The sequence below is a fragment of the Artemia franciscana genome, chromosome 14 (assembly GCF_032884065.1).
Source record: "Artemia franciscana chromosome 14, ASM3288406v1, whole genome shotgun sequence".
NCBI lineage: Eukaryota > Metazoa > Arthropoda > Branchiopoda > Anostraca > Artemiidae > Artemia > Artemia franciscana.
Window position 1 is genome coordinate 39,928,907 of NC_088876.1, and position 18,608 is coordinate 39,947,514.

The following is an 18,608-nucleotide window of genomic DNA, read 5'->3' on the forward strand; positions in this document are numbered from 1 at the left end:
TTGTACATTGATGGGTCTGAAATAATCATTCTGAATATGAGAAAATTTGAGAAAACATAAGAAATCTTTCGTCCAGTGCCTTGATTTTCATGACTTAAATCTCTGCTTTCCCAGCTTCAATAATTAATTGCATGACCCCGGAATACTTGCTCCCAACTTATGTCTTTGATTTAATACCTTACTTTATCATTTCCTTTATAAATTGCTAATTTTCATCTTTATTTTTCAGATGGGGTTGATATGAATCCAGGACTTTCTGTTCTATGGGAAGAAGAGACTAAGAGAAGAGAGAATCTAGGCTTAAGCAGCATTGTTCAATTACCTTCTTCTCCTGAACGGCCTATTGACCGATTTTTTAAAACTAAGAGCGATAAAGAATATCTTTTGCAACTTAAACAGAAGCTAGATGATCGTATAATCCCAGTAAGTACAATTTAGCTGTCCTGACAAATGAAAACGTCATAAAAAAATGAAACAATTGAAAAAGTCGAAAATTTTCAAGTACACTACAAAGGGGCAAAAACAACAATTAAAAGGGCAAAAATTAACCTTGACTTGATGCCCACTTAGTTGGACTATCTGCCTTGGCCTTTTCTACGATTAGCCATGACTTGACTTGCCCACAACTATTCCATTTTTAATTCAAAAAACTGAAAATTTTATTAAAAACTATTCCATTTTTCATTCAAAAAAGCGGAGATAGGGTTTTGTCAGAGGAGCAGTGTTTGATCAGGTCAATTTTTTTCCTGATATTTAACGTTATTTTACCCCTAAATTCTACCAGTTCAAGATTAGAATTTTAAGAAAAACTGGGTTTTGTTAGCTCCCTTCTCTCGCTCGGGCTTTTGAACTTAAAGAAATGACCTTCTTAGATTGTAAAAACGGCCTCTTAACCCAAGAATCTTCTTTTTGTTATTATTTTTGCGTATGGTTATTTCTTAGGTAGAGGCTACTTCCTTTCAAAATTTGCCACCGATGGGAAACGAAAAGCAACAAGCTTAAGGACTCATCTCCCAGGGATATCAATGCACGATTTTTTTTGGGGGGAGGGGTGTGAACATTTTTCGGACCCATCAATGTACAATCGACGACTTGAGAGAACAGAGAATTTCATTAAGACTGTAGCATGAATATACTGATATGTTTACACCTAAAAAGTAGCTTTTGCTTGTGCCCTCACTGGAAGGCGCCATTGAAGATCAACTCTATTTGTCACTATGATATATATGCGGACACAAGCTAAATTTCCAAGACAAATTTTTCAAGGTGTTGATACGTGGTGACGACACCTTGGAACTCACCCCTCTTCACCTTAAAACACCCCCTCTCCCCCTTAGTTGCGCCCGTGACTGGACTTTGGTAGAGGATGTACACTCTTGAAGTCACCATACATTTAAAACATTGGCGCACCATATGTATTGACAAGTGTTGACAACAAATATACTGTGAGTTCATTTTACTCACCTGTGCTGCTCTCTCCATGATGGACAGACCTAGCTGGTGACTTCGCCCCCAAAGACTGAACAAGCAAAAATTACTTGAGGAAATCTGATGCTATTGTCTGGACAAGTAGCGCATAAAATATATACATATATATATATATATGAATATATATATATATATATATACATATATATATATATATATATATATATATATATATATATATATATATATATATATATATATATATATATATATATATTGGCCGATAGATGATATTTTTCCCCATATCTGACAATGACACTGACCCTGATATCGACCCGATAATGTCCGTCGGCCGATATATCGGTTAGGCCCTACATTTAATCTTGTTTGGAGAAAAGGCTATCGGTATTTCCTCCTCCTTTACGGAATTCCATAAGACCTAGTAGATCATATCAAGCATATGTACTCTAAATTTAGGAGTCGTGTAATGACTAGTGAAGGTCGACAGCTTCTAAACATCCGCAGGAGTCCTTAAAGAATGCATCTTGTACCCAGAACTGTTTAACCTTTTCCTCACAGCGGTTTTATCCTTAGTAGAATAGACTTTTTTTCAGAAATTCTAAAAAAAATTAGCGTAAAGAGCGAGATTATTGAGGGGGGGAGCGACCCCTCTCATATACATAATAATTTCTGTTTGTTTCAAGTTTTGGAGTTGCTCCTTTCTTTTGTTTGGAAACTTTTTTTATTTAGTATTAATTAGAGTCCGGTTACGTGTCCAAGGAGGACTGAAAGGAAGAAACTAACAATATCTGAAATAATGACACCGGATTCTTTTTAAATCACTTTTTCCCACGATTGAGGAAATTCCTGCCGTGTATAGTACTGAATGATCCCACTAAGTAGTGCCAGCTCCCGTCTATTATTTTTTCCTTGATTGGGAACAATTTTTGAACATCCAAATCTGAGATAGTGCTCTGAAGAAAACTGGAAAGATTATTAGTAAAGGTTATGCCCAACCACCGCAAAGAATCAACGAAAGGCATAGAGAAAGTATCTAAAAGTAAAATAATTAAGAGGAGACGAAGAAGTTGAAGCGAAAGAAAGGAACTCGCACTTTTCTACGTTTAACGAAAGGCCAATCCCGAAAAAAGTATTAGAAACAGAAGATGTCATTTTGAAGGGACCAGTCCTTGTACGACTAATCAGGAGTAAATTATCAGAATACACAAGATAAGAAACATCTGAAACGTCAAAGAAATACTTAGACAAAAAGAAGATCTTACTTAGAGAAGAAACATTTAGAGAAGAAGAAGCTTAGAGAAGATTTTCGCAAGTACGATAGAACGGCAAATTTTAGAAAGTTTAGGTGACAAAAACGCCACCTTGTCTTACACCTCTTTTAACTTTAATAAAAGTAGTTGGAGAAGATTTCAAACTAAGGAAAGAACTAGAATACCATTACTGCAGAAGCAAAATAACTGAAAAATTAACATCTGAAATTTAAAGGGAATAAAAAGCTTGGAATAGATTACACTGCCAAATGCTTTTGAAAGATATAAAGCACAAATATAAATTACTTTACTCTTAGAACTATTCACGAGAAGAAAAAAAATTCTAGAACACGATGAAGATGCTGACAACTCACCCCAGGTCAAAATACCACACGGGAAACTCTCAGGAACACCGGATGTGCACTTTCCCTTTACATGTTTCGCTGTTTGTAGGGCTTTTAGGAATTTAAAGTCTGAAAAAATAACTGATACTAATTAAATAATGATAGTAATTAAAACAAATCTTTTCAAAACAGAAGATCTTAGTTTCCGGGTTTCATTTATGCATTGATGGTAATGTCTGGTCGTTTATAGTTTGAGGACTAAAGTTTGAGGTCATTTATATTCGTTTAGGGCTTTATTTCTACCTTACGCAGGTTTTGGCTCTTTACTTTGAAAAACATCCCTCTAAAAAACTTTTTTTTTTAAATTTCTGTTCGAATTTGATTGCCAAAATTCGATTACAGAAAAATGTTATAAATATGTTTTGTAGTTTTTGTTTCAGATTTTCTGCTTAAGAATTAAAAGAATCACGTTCTGATCTAATACTTCAGTTGAAAAGGGTTATCTGAGCGGTATTTTTTATTGTATTCAACAAAACTATTGCGTAATGTAGTTACGCAAGTACTTACTTGAACTTGTTTCAGTACACAAGCTCTTCTCTTCAGCTCTCCCTGGTGCTATGATATGGCAGACAGTTGAGTGCCTCAATCTATACAATCTATATTTACAATCTATATTAGTGGAATCAGACTTTAAATTCCTAAAAGTCCTACAAACAGCGGACCATTTAAAGGGAATTGCATGTTGCTACGAAATGCGGATAGAGAAAAAAGATTTTCAGACGAAAAAAAATAGAAGACAAGGCTTCTGCCAGATAGATGGTGGTATGGTATTACCAGAGGAATAATTATTCTCTAATTTTACGGAATTAATCAGTTTTCGCCATTCACTTTTATTAACAGGAAAATCCATGGTGCGGTACCTTACTGACGTAGGATACTTCTTGTAATCCGCTTTTTTGTTTGTTTCAAATGCACAACACACCCCGTTTGTGGGTGGCCACAATCGTTCTAAACTCTAAACCAGAATTTAACTTTGTTTTTCATTGCCTAAAAATTGGCAGTGAAAAATTGATTAATTCCGCAAAATTTGAGAATTATCATTCCTCTGGTGATCATTCCTCTGGAACTTCCTCTGGTGATACCATGATCTGGTTCAAACACCAAGTCGATTTTTGAATACCAACAGTGATAAATTCTGACGGGACAGATGTACATTCTGCTTCTTTCAGACAAGATGCTATTTCTTTAAAATACGAATTTAACTCAGACGTCCTGTCAGATCCCAACTATTGAAGCTGCAATAAATGATAGAGTATACGTTTAAGAGATAGCAGGGATGTAAGCTTTGATAATTATAAGGAGATATCTGATTTTCCAATTGTACCTCGAAAAAGATTTAAATTTCGTTTTGAATCTGAAATCTATTGGACCTCAAGAAAGAGAAAGAAGCACAGATATTGGTAGGTGGTTATTATCATTTTTATCATCATGGGTAGTTACAATCAAAGAAAAGATGTATAAAGAGCACACGTGTTTATATATGTGTTTTTATCTCTCTCTTCCTTTCTTTCACTATCTCTTTCTCTCTTCCTCTCTCTCTCTCTCTCTCTTTCTCTCTCTCTCTCCCTCTAAGCTTATGTGTCTGACCGGATGTTTACTTGTCCCCGTGACTGTCTTTGTGTGTCTGATTCTGTTTATTTGCATGTGTTTTTTTCTCTCTCTCTGTGTGTGCTTATGTGTTTGAGTGGTTGTTTACTTGTTTCTCTTTGTGTGTCTAACTGTGTGTGTTTGTATTTGGTCGTCTTTCTCATATTCCGTTATGGGGTCATACACGAGTTTTACATGGTTTCAGCTACAATTGCACCATCCATTTGATTATGGTTATTATTGGGTTCATTGACTGTGTCTGTTGGTATGCAATCAATAGTAGTAATAATGTCCGCATGTGCTTTGTTTTCCTTCAATTCGTCTTTATATTCCTTGGCGATATTGCCTACCATTTCTCTTTTCACTTTGCTTTTGATTCCGCTGTCTTTTTTTCCCGGCAAATCTTATCGACTTTGCAGAAAACGGCATTGTCGTTCCGATTTGCGCAGAAGAGAGCAGGATCGGATAAAAAATTTGCATCGATATTGGATGATCCTTAAATTGTTGGTTAAAGGTGCTATGAGCACCTGCATTTCCCACAAGTGTCCTGCTGCAATTCCTTCAGATTCTTACACAAAGCGTGCCTGTGCTCCGTTCTTCGCTAACCTGTTTGGGATCGGAAATGGCTAATGAATGGTATTGACAGTGGACACAATAGCAGCACGATTTTTCAACAAATCTTTTTCCTAACCCCCTACCCAAAGACTTATCAATAGGCGTTTCCTGTTGAGTCTCAAAATCGGACTCTTATCCCAGCTACGATTAATATGACGTATATCTTTTTTATGACGTCATATTTTTAATGACGTATAAACATATGACCTATATCTGGCATAAGATTTTTTTTAACCCCCTCCTCTTGAACAATTTTACAAAGGCTGATCTTTAATTTACTACAGTTTCTTCTTAAGAGTTATAAAGATGAAAAATTGTACTGAAAAAATTTTTCTTTTTCAGGATATTATACGCCCTCCAGTAGGCTTAAAAGGACAAGAAGTGGCATTTCCTGTTGAGTCTCAAAATCAGACTCTTACCCCAGCTACGATTGTAGACGTTCATATCGAAGGTGAACTGTCACGGTCCTTTGGGCTGATCGATACATCACAACCTTCACAGACAAGCAGTTTCTACAAGAAATCACAAGAAATATCCTGTAAGAGTTTTTACTATAAGTTTTCTATGCAATATACTTTACTTGTTAAATTGAGTACGGTTAGAGAACAAAAATGGTACACTTACTCCCGCCATTTAACCTTGCCAAATTAACCAAACACTTGAAAAACTATAGGTTCTATCACTATCTTAGCTCTATGATCTACCTTAGTTCTGCTGCCCTAGCAATGATGCATGGACGGATAATAGATAGACATATCTATTAACAAATGAACTAACATCATTTTTATACAATCCTAATAAGGTGGGGGAATTAATGCCAGGTTTGCTTCTCACTCAATTCGACTGTCTGTCTTGGCTTTTTCAATAATTAGCCATGACTTGATGGCCATAACTCTTCAATTTTAATTCAAAAATCAACGGCAAGCTTTTAGAACAAAAGTAGGCCTGGTTTATTTGGTGCATTGCACCAGAATCGTAAAATGGTTTTTAATCTCTGCTTGGAAGACCAAAGGGCATAACAAACCTTCAAAACCTCTCGTCCCTCCAATATTCAACCTTTTAACCATGTTCGTTCTTTTTTAAGCCGATCTATATAGTATTATTACCAGCACATCTTCCCGTCATTTTTTTTAAGTAAAAAAGTGAACTCGTTGCACCTTGTTTGGATCAGAATCATACGGGAATTCAATAATATATATGGTTGGTAGCAGAAAGAGGGATTGTGCCCACTCAACCCCCTCGACATATTAAAGATCCTGGTTTTGATTGGAATTCGGTAGATACCTAAAACGAAGGAGACCAATAATGTTTTTTTAGGATGTTTTCATGTAAGTGCTTATCTGGCAAATCACTCTTGATAGACAGGACCAAATTGTTTCTATCATAAATTGCATCGGGAAATAAAAATAGGTGGTATGTTTGGGGACAAAATAATGGAGACTTATTTTGCAAATTTGCTTTTTTTTTTAAAAATAACGAATATTGGGTTATTTGATATGTTCTTTGTTAGGCTATGAAGGTGATTTTTATCATAGAAAACTCTATTTTGCTACGAGGAATAGCGAAGTAAGTTTTTTTGAACCAGAAGGAACTGTCTATTTTTCAACGAACAATTTTTTTTTTGAAATTTGTAAACTGTTCAAGGGTACCATTTCAAAGGGTTACACAAGTATTTACAAAGATTACAGGTCGACAAGGGTTAGCCATTTTAAAATTGTTCAAGGGTCAACAACTGCGTTGTTTAATCGACGATAGAGAGAAAGATGGTTTTATTAATATAAATTAACAAAACAAGCAAATGGCCCGAAACAAAGCTTGTTTTGCGCTGACAACCCCAGTACACATACAAATAAAAACAATACGAAAAAGGATAGGGAAATGAAAAAAGGAAAGAAAAAAAAAAACTAAAGCCTTGATCTGGCAACACATTTGTCGCTGAGCAAATTTTCCTGCTACCCTTCAAATTGCTTGGGCAACTTATATCTAGTATATTTTTTGGACTTTCCGTATATGTAGTTCTGGGTATTGATAGATTTTTAAGCAGGTCTTTCTTTTTTTGTGAAAGATCGTGTCGATTAACTTAATGGTATTTATTAGAACTTTATAATATGTTTCTTTTAAATAATCTGTTTTTGGGCTTCACGCTGCATTTTGATGAGCTGCCTAGATGAGCAAGAAATCGTGAATCACATGGTAGAAGACGTGCTGAGGACGTGGGATCGAATCCCACTGATGTTAGATTTTTTCCAAGCTTCCATTATTGCTATGAAGTTCACAAGCCTAAGTACACTTTTGAGAACTTGATTGCTTATAAATAGACGGACGTTAACACAAAATGAAATTTTTTCTGATGGTGTTAATTTTTTGACAACATTTGGTGAACCCAGTTTTGTTCAAAGAAAATCTGGGAAACCTTAAAAACTTTTGGGATATTGGAAGTTCTGGTCTAATTTCTATAACTTCTGAATTACTTTTATTATTTTAAATCAGATTAACAATAATAAAGAAATAACTCACTTTCAATTTCCAACTATACTAACGAGTAGATTTTTTTCTGCTACCCTGAGAAATCGAGATTCTTTGATACTAAAAACTGAACCATTTCCAAGTGTACTATCGATTAATTTTTTTTTCTGCTACCCTGAGAATCTAGATTCGTTAATACTAAAAATTGAACAATTTCCAAGTGTACTAACGAGTAGATTTTTTTCTGCTACCCTGGGAAATCGAGATTTTTTAATGCTAAAAATTGAACCAAGGGATCGCCACGATTTTTTTTAATTAGGTCATTTTTAAAAGAACCTTATTAAATAATATGTTTTTAACATTTTTATTTTGCCTTTTTTTATGTATCGTTTTATTTACAACCCACCGTGCAACAAATAAAAAGTAGTAATACATTAGAACAAAGAAAAGTAGATCCTGGCGTCAAAAACAACGAGAAATTGTAAAAATCTAAAAAATGGCATTTTGCCACCCATTGCCAGATCGCTTACAGCATATATTGAGCATTAAGATGCTCGTTAATATGATAGACTATATTTTCTTATGGGGAACGCATTATTGAAAACTCTGTCCATTTTTAACAGTGTGGTTTACCTTTTCAAAATATTGATTATTAAGAAAAAAAATAAATCACTATAATAATCACGATGACTGGAAAGAACTAAGGTTAATATATTAACTATTTAATATATAATGCAATTAGTTCCTGGAAATAAGATATAACACTTCAACATCTTCAAGATACAAATCTATAAATAAATAAATAAGATATAAATAATCAGATATAAAATAACATATATAAATAAGATACAACATCTTCAAGATACAATACTGTTCATTGTACTCAAGATACAAAATTACAACACTTCTTTTTTATTTTTCAATCTTGTAAATATAGCAAAAGTGTTTACATATTTTGTTTTCAGTAAAGCGCAAGTGACTTTAGAACTTTTACGGTTAGGAGATAGGAAAGGGGGAGAATAGCTAAGGCTCAGGGTGTTTTATCACAGTTAAAAAAAGGTTGGAATAATAGGAAGATAAGTCTGTAGAACAAGATTAGAATATTGGAAGCTACAGTTATGACAATGGTCAAAGACGGCTCTGAAGCATGGGCGCTCTGAAAAGCGGATGATAATTTACTAGATGCTTTTCATGGAAATTGCCTACGGATTGTTCTGGGTACCCAGCTGACTGACCGTTTTTTAAACAGTAGGTTGTACGAAAAATGTGGTTCAATCTCGCTTTCTAGGGTTATAATGAAAGAATGGTTGAGATGGCTAGGCCACGTTCTGCGAACCTGCGATTGTCCTTTTTAGCCTACCGTGTGGGGCTACACGGAGAGCAGGTCGTTCTCGTCCTGGTTTGGAGGATGTCATAAATAAAGATTTAAAAGAAATGGGAACTTCCTGGGAGATGTTAAAGAGGTAGGCCTTGAACAGATTAGGTTGGAGGAGGAGCGTGCGTAGCTGTGTTGGCCTCAGGTAGCTTAGTGCTGCAGTGAGTTATTAGTAGTAGTAGTAGTAGTTATGTTTCCTCGTTCTAGGATTTATTTTTTCGTATACATCGGCATATGTACCTTAATGTTTGACATAATCATTTATTGTAATATCTGTCATTTATTCGTTAATAGTAGTTTCTGGTCGTCTTAAATTTTTTGTTCTTGTAAGAGTTTATTTCTGCTTTAGTATGGCTCTTTGCCTTTCTATGAAAACTTATTTTTTGATTTCTCTAAAATACCTTCTGTTCGTTTTTGATGGCAAATTTCTATTTTTAGTTAATATAATGAAGATTTATCTTGTTTTTCATGTCTTATTTTTAAGAACAAAGACATATGATTCGAATGTATTAGTGTCTTTTGATTCATCTCAACATTCTCCTCAATATTCCCTGTGTATTTCAACTTAAGGCCATTAGCCATTCTGGAGATATAGCAGATATTCCTTTTTGATAAGTGGAATGCACATAGTTGTATTTCGATTAAGTTCAACATTCCCCTCAATATTCTCTGAAAGTTTCAGCTTAATGCTCGGAAACTATTGCTTGGATATTGCAGACATGGAATTTTCACAACCCGTAGTCATTTCTGAGATCAGTATCGATGCTCCAAGATGTGCCCTTTTGACAACTTGGATGCACCTAGTGTCTGTTGATCCAGCGCAACATCCCCCTCAATATTCCTTAAAATTTTCAGCTTGATAAAATAGGTCATTCGTGAGATATTGCAGGGAAGCCTTTTTGACAACCTTGATGCAGTGTGCCATATCGATTTCCGATATGGATTTATCCATATCGATTGTAATAGTAGAATTATCTATTGTAATATCGATGTCTTTATCGATTGTAATAGTAGAAGTTGCAGCAGTACTTGCAGTCACAGTTGTAATCGCAGTAGTAGTAGCAGTAATAGTTCTAGTATTCACAGTCTTGACTAGTAGTAGATGTAGCTTTTAATTGTCGCATTTATAGTCTTAAGTTGTCGCACTCGCAGTCGCAAGCAGTCGCAGTCAGCTGTGACTCCGTATAAGAGACTTAATGGCATTTTACAAGAGAGCAGTGGCTTTTAAGGAATTATCGATATTTATAAGTGTGAAATTTATAGGTGAGAGAAACTGGATTTCCGTGGAACTTTTTATTTTTAGCGTGACCAGGTTTCTGCAGCAGCATAATAAAAGACACATCTACAAACATGTCAATTTTAAAATAAGACCGGTTGAACACTTATGTAAACTCTATCTGCTTTTACATGTCATTAACTTGCAGTTTGCGCTAAATAATGCAGTTCTATATGGTATAATATAAATATAAGGTATAACTTTAATATTTTTGTATAATAGTTTAAAGAATTATAAGCCTCTTTAAATTTTCAGTTGATCAGAGTGACCTTGATTGCATCGACTTACTTGAACAACTCCAAGAAGAAGCTACAGAAACACATTTAATGCCTCAAGCAAGCCAAAATAATGAAATTGATGATGATAGCATATTGAGATCACAAATTCCTGACTTGAAACCAAATAAAATTGAGCAAGATTCTTCTGATGATGAGGTCATCACTATGACCCAAACTCATTGGGCTGATGATAGTTTCATGGTTTCTCAGTTAGATAATTCTGAAATTACTTCAGGCCAGAGACAGGGTGAAATTGAGTCCGAAAGTGAGGATGAAATCTTTGGGCCCTCTGACGAAAGTGATGAAGATAAGGAATCAAAAGCCGCTGATGGGCATTCGAACAAGTATGAAGAACTTGATTTAGCTGAACAAAAAAGTGAAGAAATAGAAAACATGAATAAAGAATTTAAAGAAGAAGAAACATACATGTCGCCAAAATATCACTTTAACTCTGGAAGGCTTGACATTCAAGGCGGATCACATGTTGCCCATATCGATCCTGACCAAAGGCAGAACGAAATTATGTCCATAAGTGAGGATGAAATCATCAAATGCTCTGACGAAAGTGATGAAAATGAGAAATTATTTGCTCTTGATGGGCAATGGGACACTTCTGATGAGCCTGATTCAGTGGAACTAAAAACAGAAGAACATGATAAAAAGAGGAAGGAATTCAATGAAAAAGAACATTATCTTTCGCAACAAGCTGATTTGGACCCCGAAATGCTTAACACTGAATGTGATCCTTATCCTGTACACGGACCAAGAAAATGCAAACACAGCATTTCTTATCATTTTTCAAACGGCAAAGAAGTGTCTTGTAGAAGTCTACTGATCAAAAATGGGAGTCCTGGAAAACTCGAGACTCGATTTGTAAACTTGCGCTCATTGGATGGTTATTTCGATTCAAGTAGCTCAGATGATGACTATGATTCGGAAAAGGGCTCAGAAGCGCCATTTGTGCCTGGAATTTTGAGTCGATCTCGACTTTTTGTTAAAAAACGGACTGAAGACAGTTCGGTTGAAGAACTACTAGACACAAGTCCTGAAATATCTACAATGAAAAAGACTTCACTGAAGCACCCTTCTTTCAGGTCTAGAAAAAATGAAATTTATTCCTCTCAGACCTCTGATCCATCCAACATAAAATCTGCCAACGTATTAGCTAGTAAAAAGAGCTCTGAACGCGATTCTTGCTCGGGTGTTAGGTTAAGAGAAACGAGGAGATCCTATATGCCAATCAGCCTAGCAAATCCTACCAATAGGGAAGAAAGTACGAGTCCAGAAATGTCACCTTGCAAACGTAAATTTGCCCAAATAAAAAGAAGCAAAGGTGCTAGTCGGAACAAAAAGTTTGATAAGATTCCTTTAGTTGATATCAGTTTAAATGATGAAAGCTTGATGGCTGATGAAATGGCTGACGAAGAGGGTTTGAATTTAAACTATGATGCAGTGAACGAGATTGAAAGCTTATCAAGGTCTTACAGCTCTGGCGGACGTAGCCAGCTTACCAGAAGTGCAAATAATAGGAAATCGCTGAAAGGACCTCAAAATCAGTTCACCGCCATGAAGGGAGGCTCACTAATAAAAGGGAACAAGTGCATAAAAAGCCCTGCCACAAGATCTGAAGTGTTAGAATTAAGCTTTAGAGGGACACAATTGAAAAAAAGTAGGGGAAATGAATTGTCGTACACTTTTCCTCTTGACTCTTTTCCTATGGAAACAACATGTGAGAGCTGTGAAGATGGAACAAGTTCTTTAATAAAAGGGATGAAAGAAAGGAGTTTTGGCCCAGAATTGTCTCCTCATAAAACTTCTGAAGGTGGTTTGATCACTCGAAGGATTCTTAGAGAAAGGAAAAAGGTTTCACAGAGTTTTAGCACCACAAAGAAACATTATGAATTACGTTCAAGGGGGCCATTAGTCTCTGGTGCTGAAAAATCTCAGAATTCCACTGAAACAAAACAGGAAACTGTAAAAGGAAATCTTCGTTCGTGCTCTGTAATTTTGAATGACATTAAAAGTGAGCTACAACGTTACAATGCCGATAAAAAAGTTGTGGTGACACTACGGGATGACCGTGATGATTTCAAGAATTGTGAAGAATCTGTTGCAAAATTTAATCAGACTAGTCGTGTACCTGATACCAAAGAATCTGACAATAAGCCAGATGTTATACGTAATACTAATGTTTCTAAATTAAATGAAGTAACTTCTAACCTGAGTGTCTTTTCCTCAAGTTGCGAAGTAAATTCCACAGGCTCTGTTATTCATCCTTTACCCGGAATTTACAAAAGAATCGAAAGAACCGGATCGGAATCGAAATTAGAATCGGGATTTACAAAAGTAGAAAGGCACACGAATAACTTAACCAAAGATATCCAAATAGAGAATGTGAATGAATCCGAACGTAGATGGATGATATCACCTAGCTCATATAAAAATTTGTCTTTAGTTCCAAATTCGTCCCGAAAAAATTATATAAATGAGGAAAGCCCTATAGGTAGCTCTGAGATAATGGGATCAATAGCCCCAAAAATGGCTGGTTACAACATACAAAATGATATAGCTGAAGGTGTTTCTTGTGTAGATACAGAATTTTCAGAGGACACTAAAACATTTAAAAAATGCTCCCAACAAAGTGCATCAGAGTCAGCTAGTACAGACTTACCCTGTTCTCAAAACGCTATGATTGAAGTTGGTACCACACCATCCACCCCTTCAGTAGTAGATATACTTTCTGATGCTTTTATTTTTGAGGAAGGGGATAGTGAAGAACTCGAAGAGGGCATAGAAAATAAAAATAAAGCAGCTTTGTCCCCAGCATCTACTCAGCTAAGTGGTGGTTTTATACGTTATGACCCTTACTCATCGCCTCCCCTCCAACCAGAAAATATCACTTTTTCTATTAGCTCTGTTTCACAAAATTTATCCGACATTGCTGGAAGCTTCGATACGTATCCTAGTGATGATCTACCGGTAATACCCTGTGGACAGCAAATAGTTTCCTTTGATGGGCTAACACAATCTTCTGCCAAGTCTTTAAGTGATCCATCTAGTCAACGGGAAGAAGAAATCGAGGAAACAAGTAAAGATGGCAGCTCTTCAACCATAATTGGAACTGACACTGAATTCAGTGTCCGATCTGACGTTGAAGATGATTCTAGATGTATTGGTCTGAGCATTCCAAAGCAACGCCAAGATAGTCGTAGTATAAACGATCATGGTAATGAAGAGATGCGACAGAAAGTAACTTTGCAGTTGTCAAAGCCGCCATGCTATGCTGATGTAGAAGCGACGCTAAGGGATTTTCAGTTAGAAGAAGTAACCTACACTCGGCCGTTTTGGGGCAACCTTGATGATTCTAAAATTGAACCTACACGAGAGATCGCAGGAACGCTGCTGCGTGTTGATTCAAACGCGGTTGATCAATTGCCCAATTTTTCATCGAAATACAACGCCTTAGCTAAATTACGTGAACAGTATTTGCTAAATTTTGATAGTGAGAAAGAGAGGGATTTTGTACTAAGATCTTTAACCGAATCTGAAAGTGTTTTAATTACACCACTTAATTTACCTCCTGCTTATGAAGAGGTTAACAGTTGGCTTATAAACCTGAAACCCAGCACGAAAAAAGTGAATGATGATACTTTTAGTTATAATGAAAGTGAAGAAACAAAGAATGCCACTGCTTCAGTCGAAGACAGCTTGGCAGCTACACCGCTGGCAAATACACCAGTAGCACCGGAAAAACCTAACGCAGAATATCCACCAACTTTTCTAGCTTTCTCGCCGGATGTGCCGCAATACAGTGCAAGTCCGGCTGGTAAACGTCCTAAGTCCGATAAAATTTTTTTGCCAGAGATTAAGGGTAACCCTGCCTTGAATTTTTTGCGTAGAAGGAGTGACAGTCTCGAAGTGTCTGAACTACATGCACCCGGTACTATTCCAGAAGTTGGTTTGAGTGAAACAAGGGAGAGCACTCCGCAGGCAAGTAGAAAAAGACGATTGTCTAGAGATTATATGATAGGGAAGAATTCCATTCTCAAGCGGAAACGGTTAACTCTTCAGGGAATAAAAAGTTCAACAGACCTGACAATTAGTCCTATTCCTACACCTTCCAGCCCGTTGTCACCTGTTTTGCGACGTATGTTGTATAAACGAACAGCAAATGTTTCTCAATCACAAATACGTGATCCAGCGTTACAGAACTCTTTTGGATTCAAAGTTAAGTTTCAGAATCTACAAGATATCAAATCTGGTCGACAGTATTCGCATTTGACAACGATGGCCTTGGAAATATTTGTGTTGACACGCATTCATATGAAACCCAACCCTGAGGTTGATGAAGTGAGTGGTGTATTCTATTCGATATTGAACGATGTCCCATTCTCTTTCCAAAGACCCCAACGAGCGTCTGGATGCATACTTGTTTCAGGTTCTGGATCCCTACACTCCCTCGGGATTGATGATAAAGATTTAGAAGCTAGATATGCCAGCAATGAGTTGGAGTTAATGAATATGCTCGTCGAATGTGTCATGGAGTGGAATCCTGATATTGTCGTTGGCTATGAGGTAAAATAATCGAAATTTTATAATTTAAAGTTAATGCAAAGAGCCAGATTTGGTTTAGGATGGGTTTTACAATATGGAGTATTTATTCTCCTCCCCTAACTAAGAAAACCTCGAGGGAAATTTTTTTTGTGTTGTAAAAAAAACATACAGTTTAAATGCTATCTCTGTAATATCAGGCCCTTCCCCCATTTGTATGGAAATGCATGGGTTTTAGGTTGAAATCAAATTGAGGGTAAATTCATCTTAGGCATTCTTTATGGTCGTTATGAATAAAGGTGATAGACTTTTTTGTATTTACAAAATCTATAATTTATTGGCAACTATTCAACCCAGCCTATTTTAATTTATGAACTTATTTATTTTAATTTACTTAATTTAATTTATTTTAATTTGTTATTTAATTTATATTTTTTATTAATTAGTTGCTTGATTCTAACGCGAGAATGTTTTGGATGTTTTTTTTTCCAAGAGGCAAACTTGAGTTTGCCAAAATCTTAGCCGTATAGCTCTAAAGATTGTTCAAGGCACTTCTTTTCCAGCCCATATATATATATATATATATATTTATATATAATCCCCTCTTAGCGTGGAGGATTTAAGATCCAATTATTTTATGGTATAGGTTTTTATTCCTTGTACTGACTCTTATATTTATTTGTCATTGCTAACATGATTCTCTTTTCTTGAAATTGGAGCTAGTATAACCAGTGCCGATCTTTGGCCTGATTGAAGTGTTGTAAAATTTTTGAAAAATTAGATCTTAGCCATATACCTTAGCCTTATATATATATATATATATATATATATATATATATATATATATATATATATATATATATATATATATATATATAATCTCCTCTGAGCGTGGAGGATTTGAGATCCAATTATTTTATGGTACAGGTTTTTATTCCTTGTACTGGCTCTTATATTTATTTGTCTTTACTAACTTGATTCTCTATCGTTGAAATTAGAGCTAGTGTAACCAGTGCCGATCTTTGGCCTGATTGAAGTGTTGTAAAATTTTTGAAAAATCAGATCTTAAATGTTTCAAAATCAAGAAGCTAAACCTTTTTAGTATCCCATGGCTGTGACATTTGAAATAATTGTTGAAATTACATGGGGCAAAGGTGAATCTGCCCCTAGATTTTGGAAAATTCTTTTTTTGAATTGTGGAATTAGGAAAATTTGTTCCGATATTTCTAAGAACTTTCTACGGTTTCAAAACGGTTTGAAATCAATGATATTCAAACCGTTGAAATCAACGATGTTCAAACCGTTGAAATCAACGGTTTAAACATCATAATTTAACTCAAGGTTTCCAAATCATTTAATAAAGTATCTGTAACATGAATTAGAGCAAATTAAAGCCATTGGGAATTTGATGGACTGTTTTCTAGACGAATAACTTCTGACCTTCTTAACCATGGGGATAGATACTCAGAGATGTCTAATGTTCGAGATACCTTATCGAGTCTCCTTCGAGTCTGTTATTCTCTTTTTTCTAGTATCAGTGTCTCCATTTGAACTTTGCTGAGGTTCTGGATTTCCCGCCCGTGGTACATCTGGTTTTCAAAAATTTTTGATATCGTCTATTATGTCCTCAAAAGAATCAGCAAACTCGCTAAGACCAGTTCCAAGGGTGCCTTTGACATCACCTAATGTGGTGCCGATCATACCTGCCTCCTCGTCGAATTTAGTTTTCGCCCCATCCAAGTCTATCTCTTCACAACCTCACTTCGATGTCCTAATATATCATCGAGATGGATGCCTATTTGTTCTGAATATACAAAACACAAAAATAAATAGTGAATATTTCATTGTTTCAAGTTGCACTGCTAATCAACAGCAGGTTGCCGAAGATGATGTGTACCATTACATTTGGAGGAAGACGTGATATTTTGATGATGTGCCCAATTTTTGTTGCTAGACCGAAAACCTTGGTAAAAATACATGACTGCACCAGGTTTGGTATTCCCTAAGAGAGCTAGAATTAATTTTGCAAAACAGATCTTCCGTCCAAAAAAGTAAAACTATATTTCTTAATCTTAGCCTCAGAATTAGCCCCGATTACAAACTTTGGAATAGTAAGAGACGGACTCTTTGGAATAGTAAAAGACAGATTTCAAAGAACCGGGCAGCTAATTGAATGTTTTTTTTTTAGTGGGGGAGGTTTCGGGGGTGTCGACGACGTTATTTTTAGCTTTTTTTACATAAAGAGAAGATTGGAGTGGTGTCGACGAAATTTTTGTGATTTCCTCTATTCAAAGAAGTAAAGAAAAAAAAAACCTGCTTTATGAGTCTGCTGATTTTTTTTAAGTGGAGGGGGTTGCGGGAGTGTCGAAGACGTAATTTTTAGGGTTTTTTTTTTACATAAAAACAGAGAAGCTGGGAGTGGTGTCGTCGATATTCTTATGATTTCCTCTATTCAAAAAAAGAAAAAAAGGCTTCATGAGTCTGCTGCTCTTTAGGGGGCCTCCCCATGGCCGCTAAGCGTTTCCTCAGGTGGCGGTGGGGGAGTGCCTTACAGATATATAGGGTACCTCCATAGGATGTACGGACCAAGGGGGGACCTTGTCCCTGGGGATCCATAATAGAAACCTTGGCACCCTTGTCAGGGGCCATAAATACAGGTAGAGGAGAAGAATGCCCCTCAAATGTACACTTAACAGGGCCTAGCCGCGTGCACACACGTCTCTTGAGTTACAAGCCTTCTCCCTGTTATAAGTTAAATTGTATGGTGACGCAGAACACCATCGTGTTAGGATCCTCTATATGAGGGCAAATGTGGCAGGGCGTAAATTCCAGATCTGTGGATAACGACCCCTGTAAAGGGCTGCCTCGACCCTTTTGGGGTATCTGCAAGACTGGGGGCCTTGCGGTTAACTCTATTCTCACTTGAGTAGTGGCGCCCCTCGAGGAAATTATAGCCTAGAAAACGACACAGCATTCGCACATGATTCTGATCAATCGATAATTCTTCTGGGGTTGATTTGTTTTGACGGGCATTTTTGGGCTGAAAAACCTCTTCTTAGCTAATTTATCTACTATGGGTTGCCTCCCCATAGTAGCATAATATTTGTAGGCATGAATATATAATGAATTGGAGGTAATAGGCTTGAGACTGTCTGTGCAGCATTTCGACTCTTGTCGATAGAAGAACATCGCCAAGTGCTGAAGACCTTGTTGTGGCCAAGGGGCGCCCAGGATTGCACAAAGCTTCTGTTCATAATGGAGGTCCCAGGGACCTCTTTCTGTCCGGTTCTAAGCCGGCTTTAGCGCTTCAGTGTAGACTTTAGAAGATACGTTGACCCCCGCCCTGCACTGATATCC

The 18,608-nt window shown here is 36.3% G+C and overlaps 1 protein-coding gene across 2 annotated transcripts in view; it reads left to right on the top strand.

The window, feature by feature from the left end:
• LOC136035703 (DNA polymerase zeta catalytic subunit-like) overlaps window positions 1-18,608 on the top strand; it is a 133,810-nt gene that overhangs the window by 32,902 nt on the left and 82,300 nt on the right. For both annotated transcript variants that reach the window (XR_010619499.1, XM_065717649.1), the window contains exons 5-7: window positions 230-423; window positions 5,648-5,843; window positions 10,678-15,275. Coding sequence is in view for 1 of the 2 variants with exons in the window: in XM_065717649.1 (XP_065573721.1) it covers window positions 230-423; window positions 5,648-5,843; window positions 10,678-15,275 (4,988 nt within the window). In the remaining variant the exon portion in view is untranslated. The remainder of the gene's footprint in view (window positions 1-229; window positions 424-5,647; window positions 5,844-10,677; window positions 15,276-18,608) is intronic.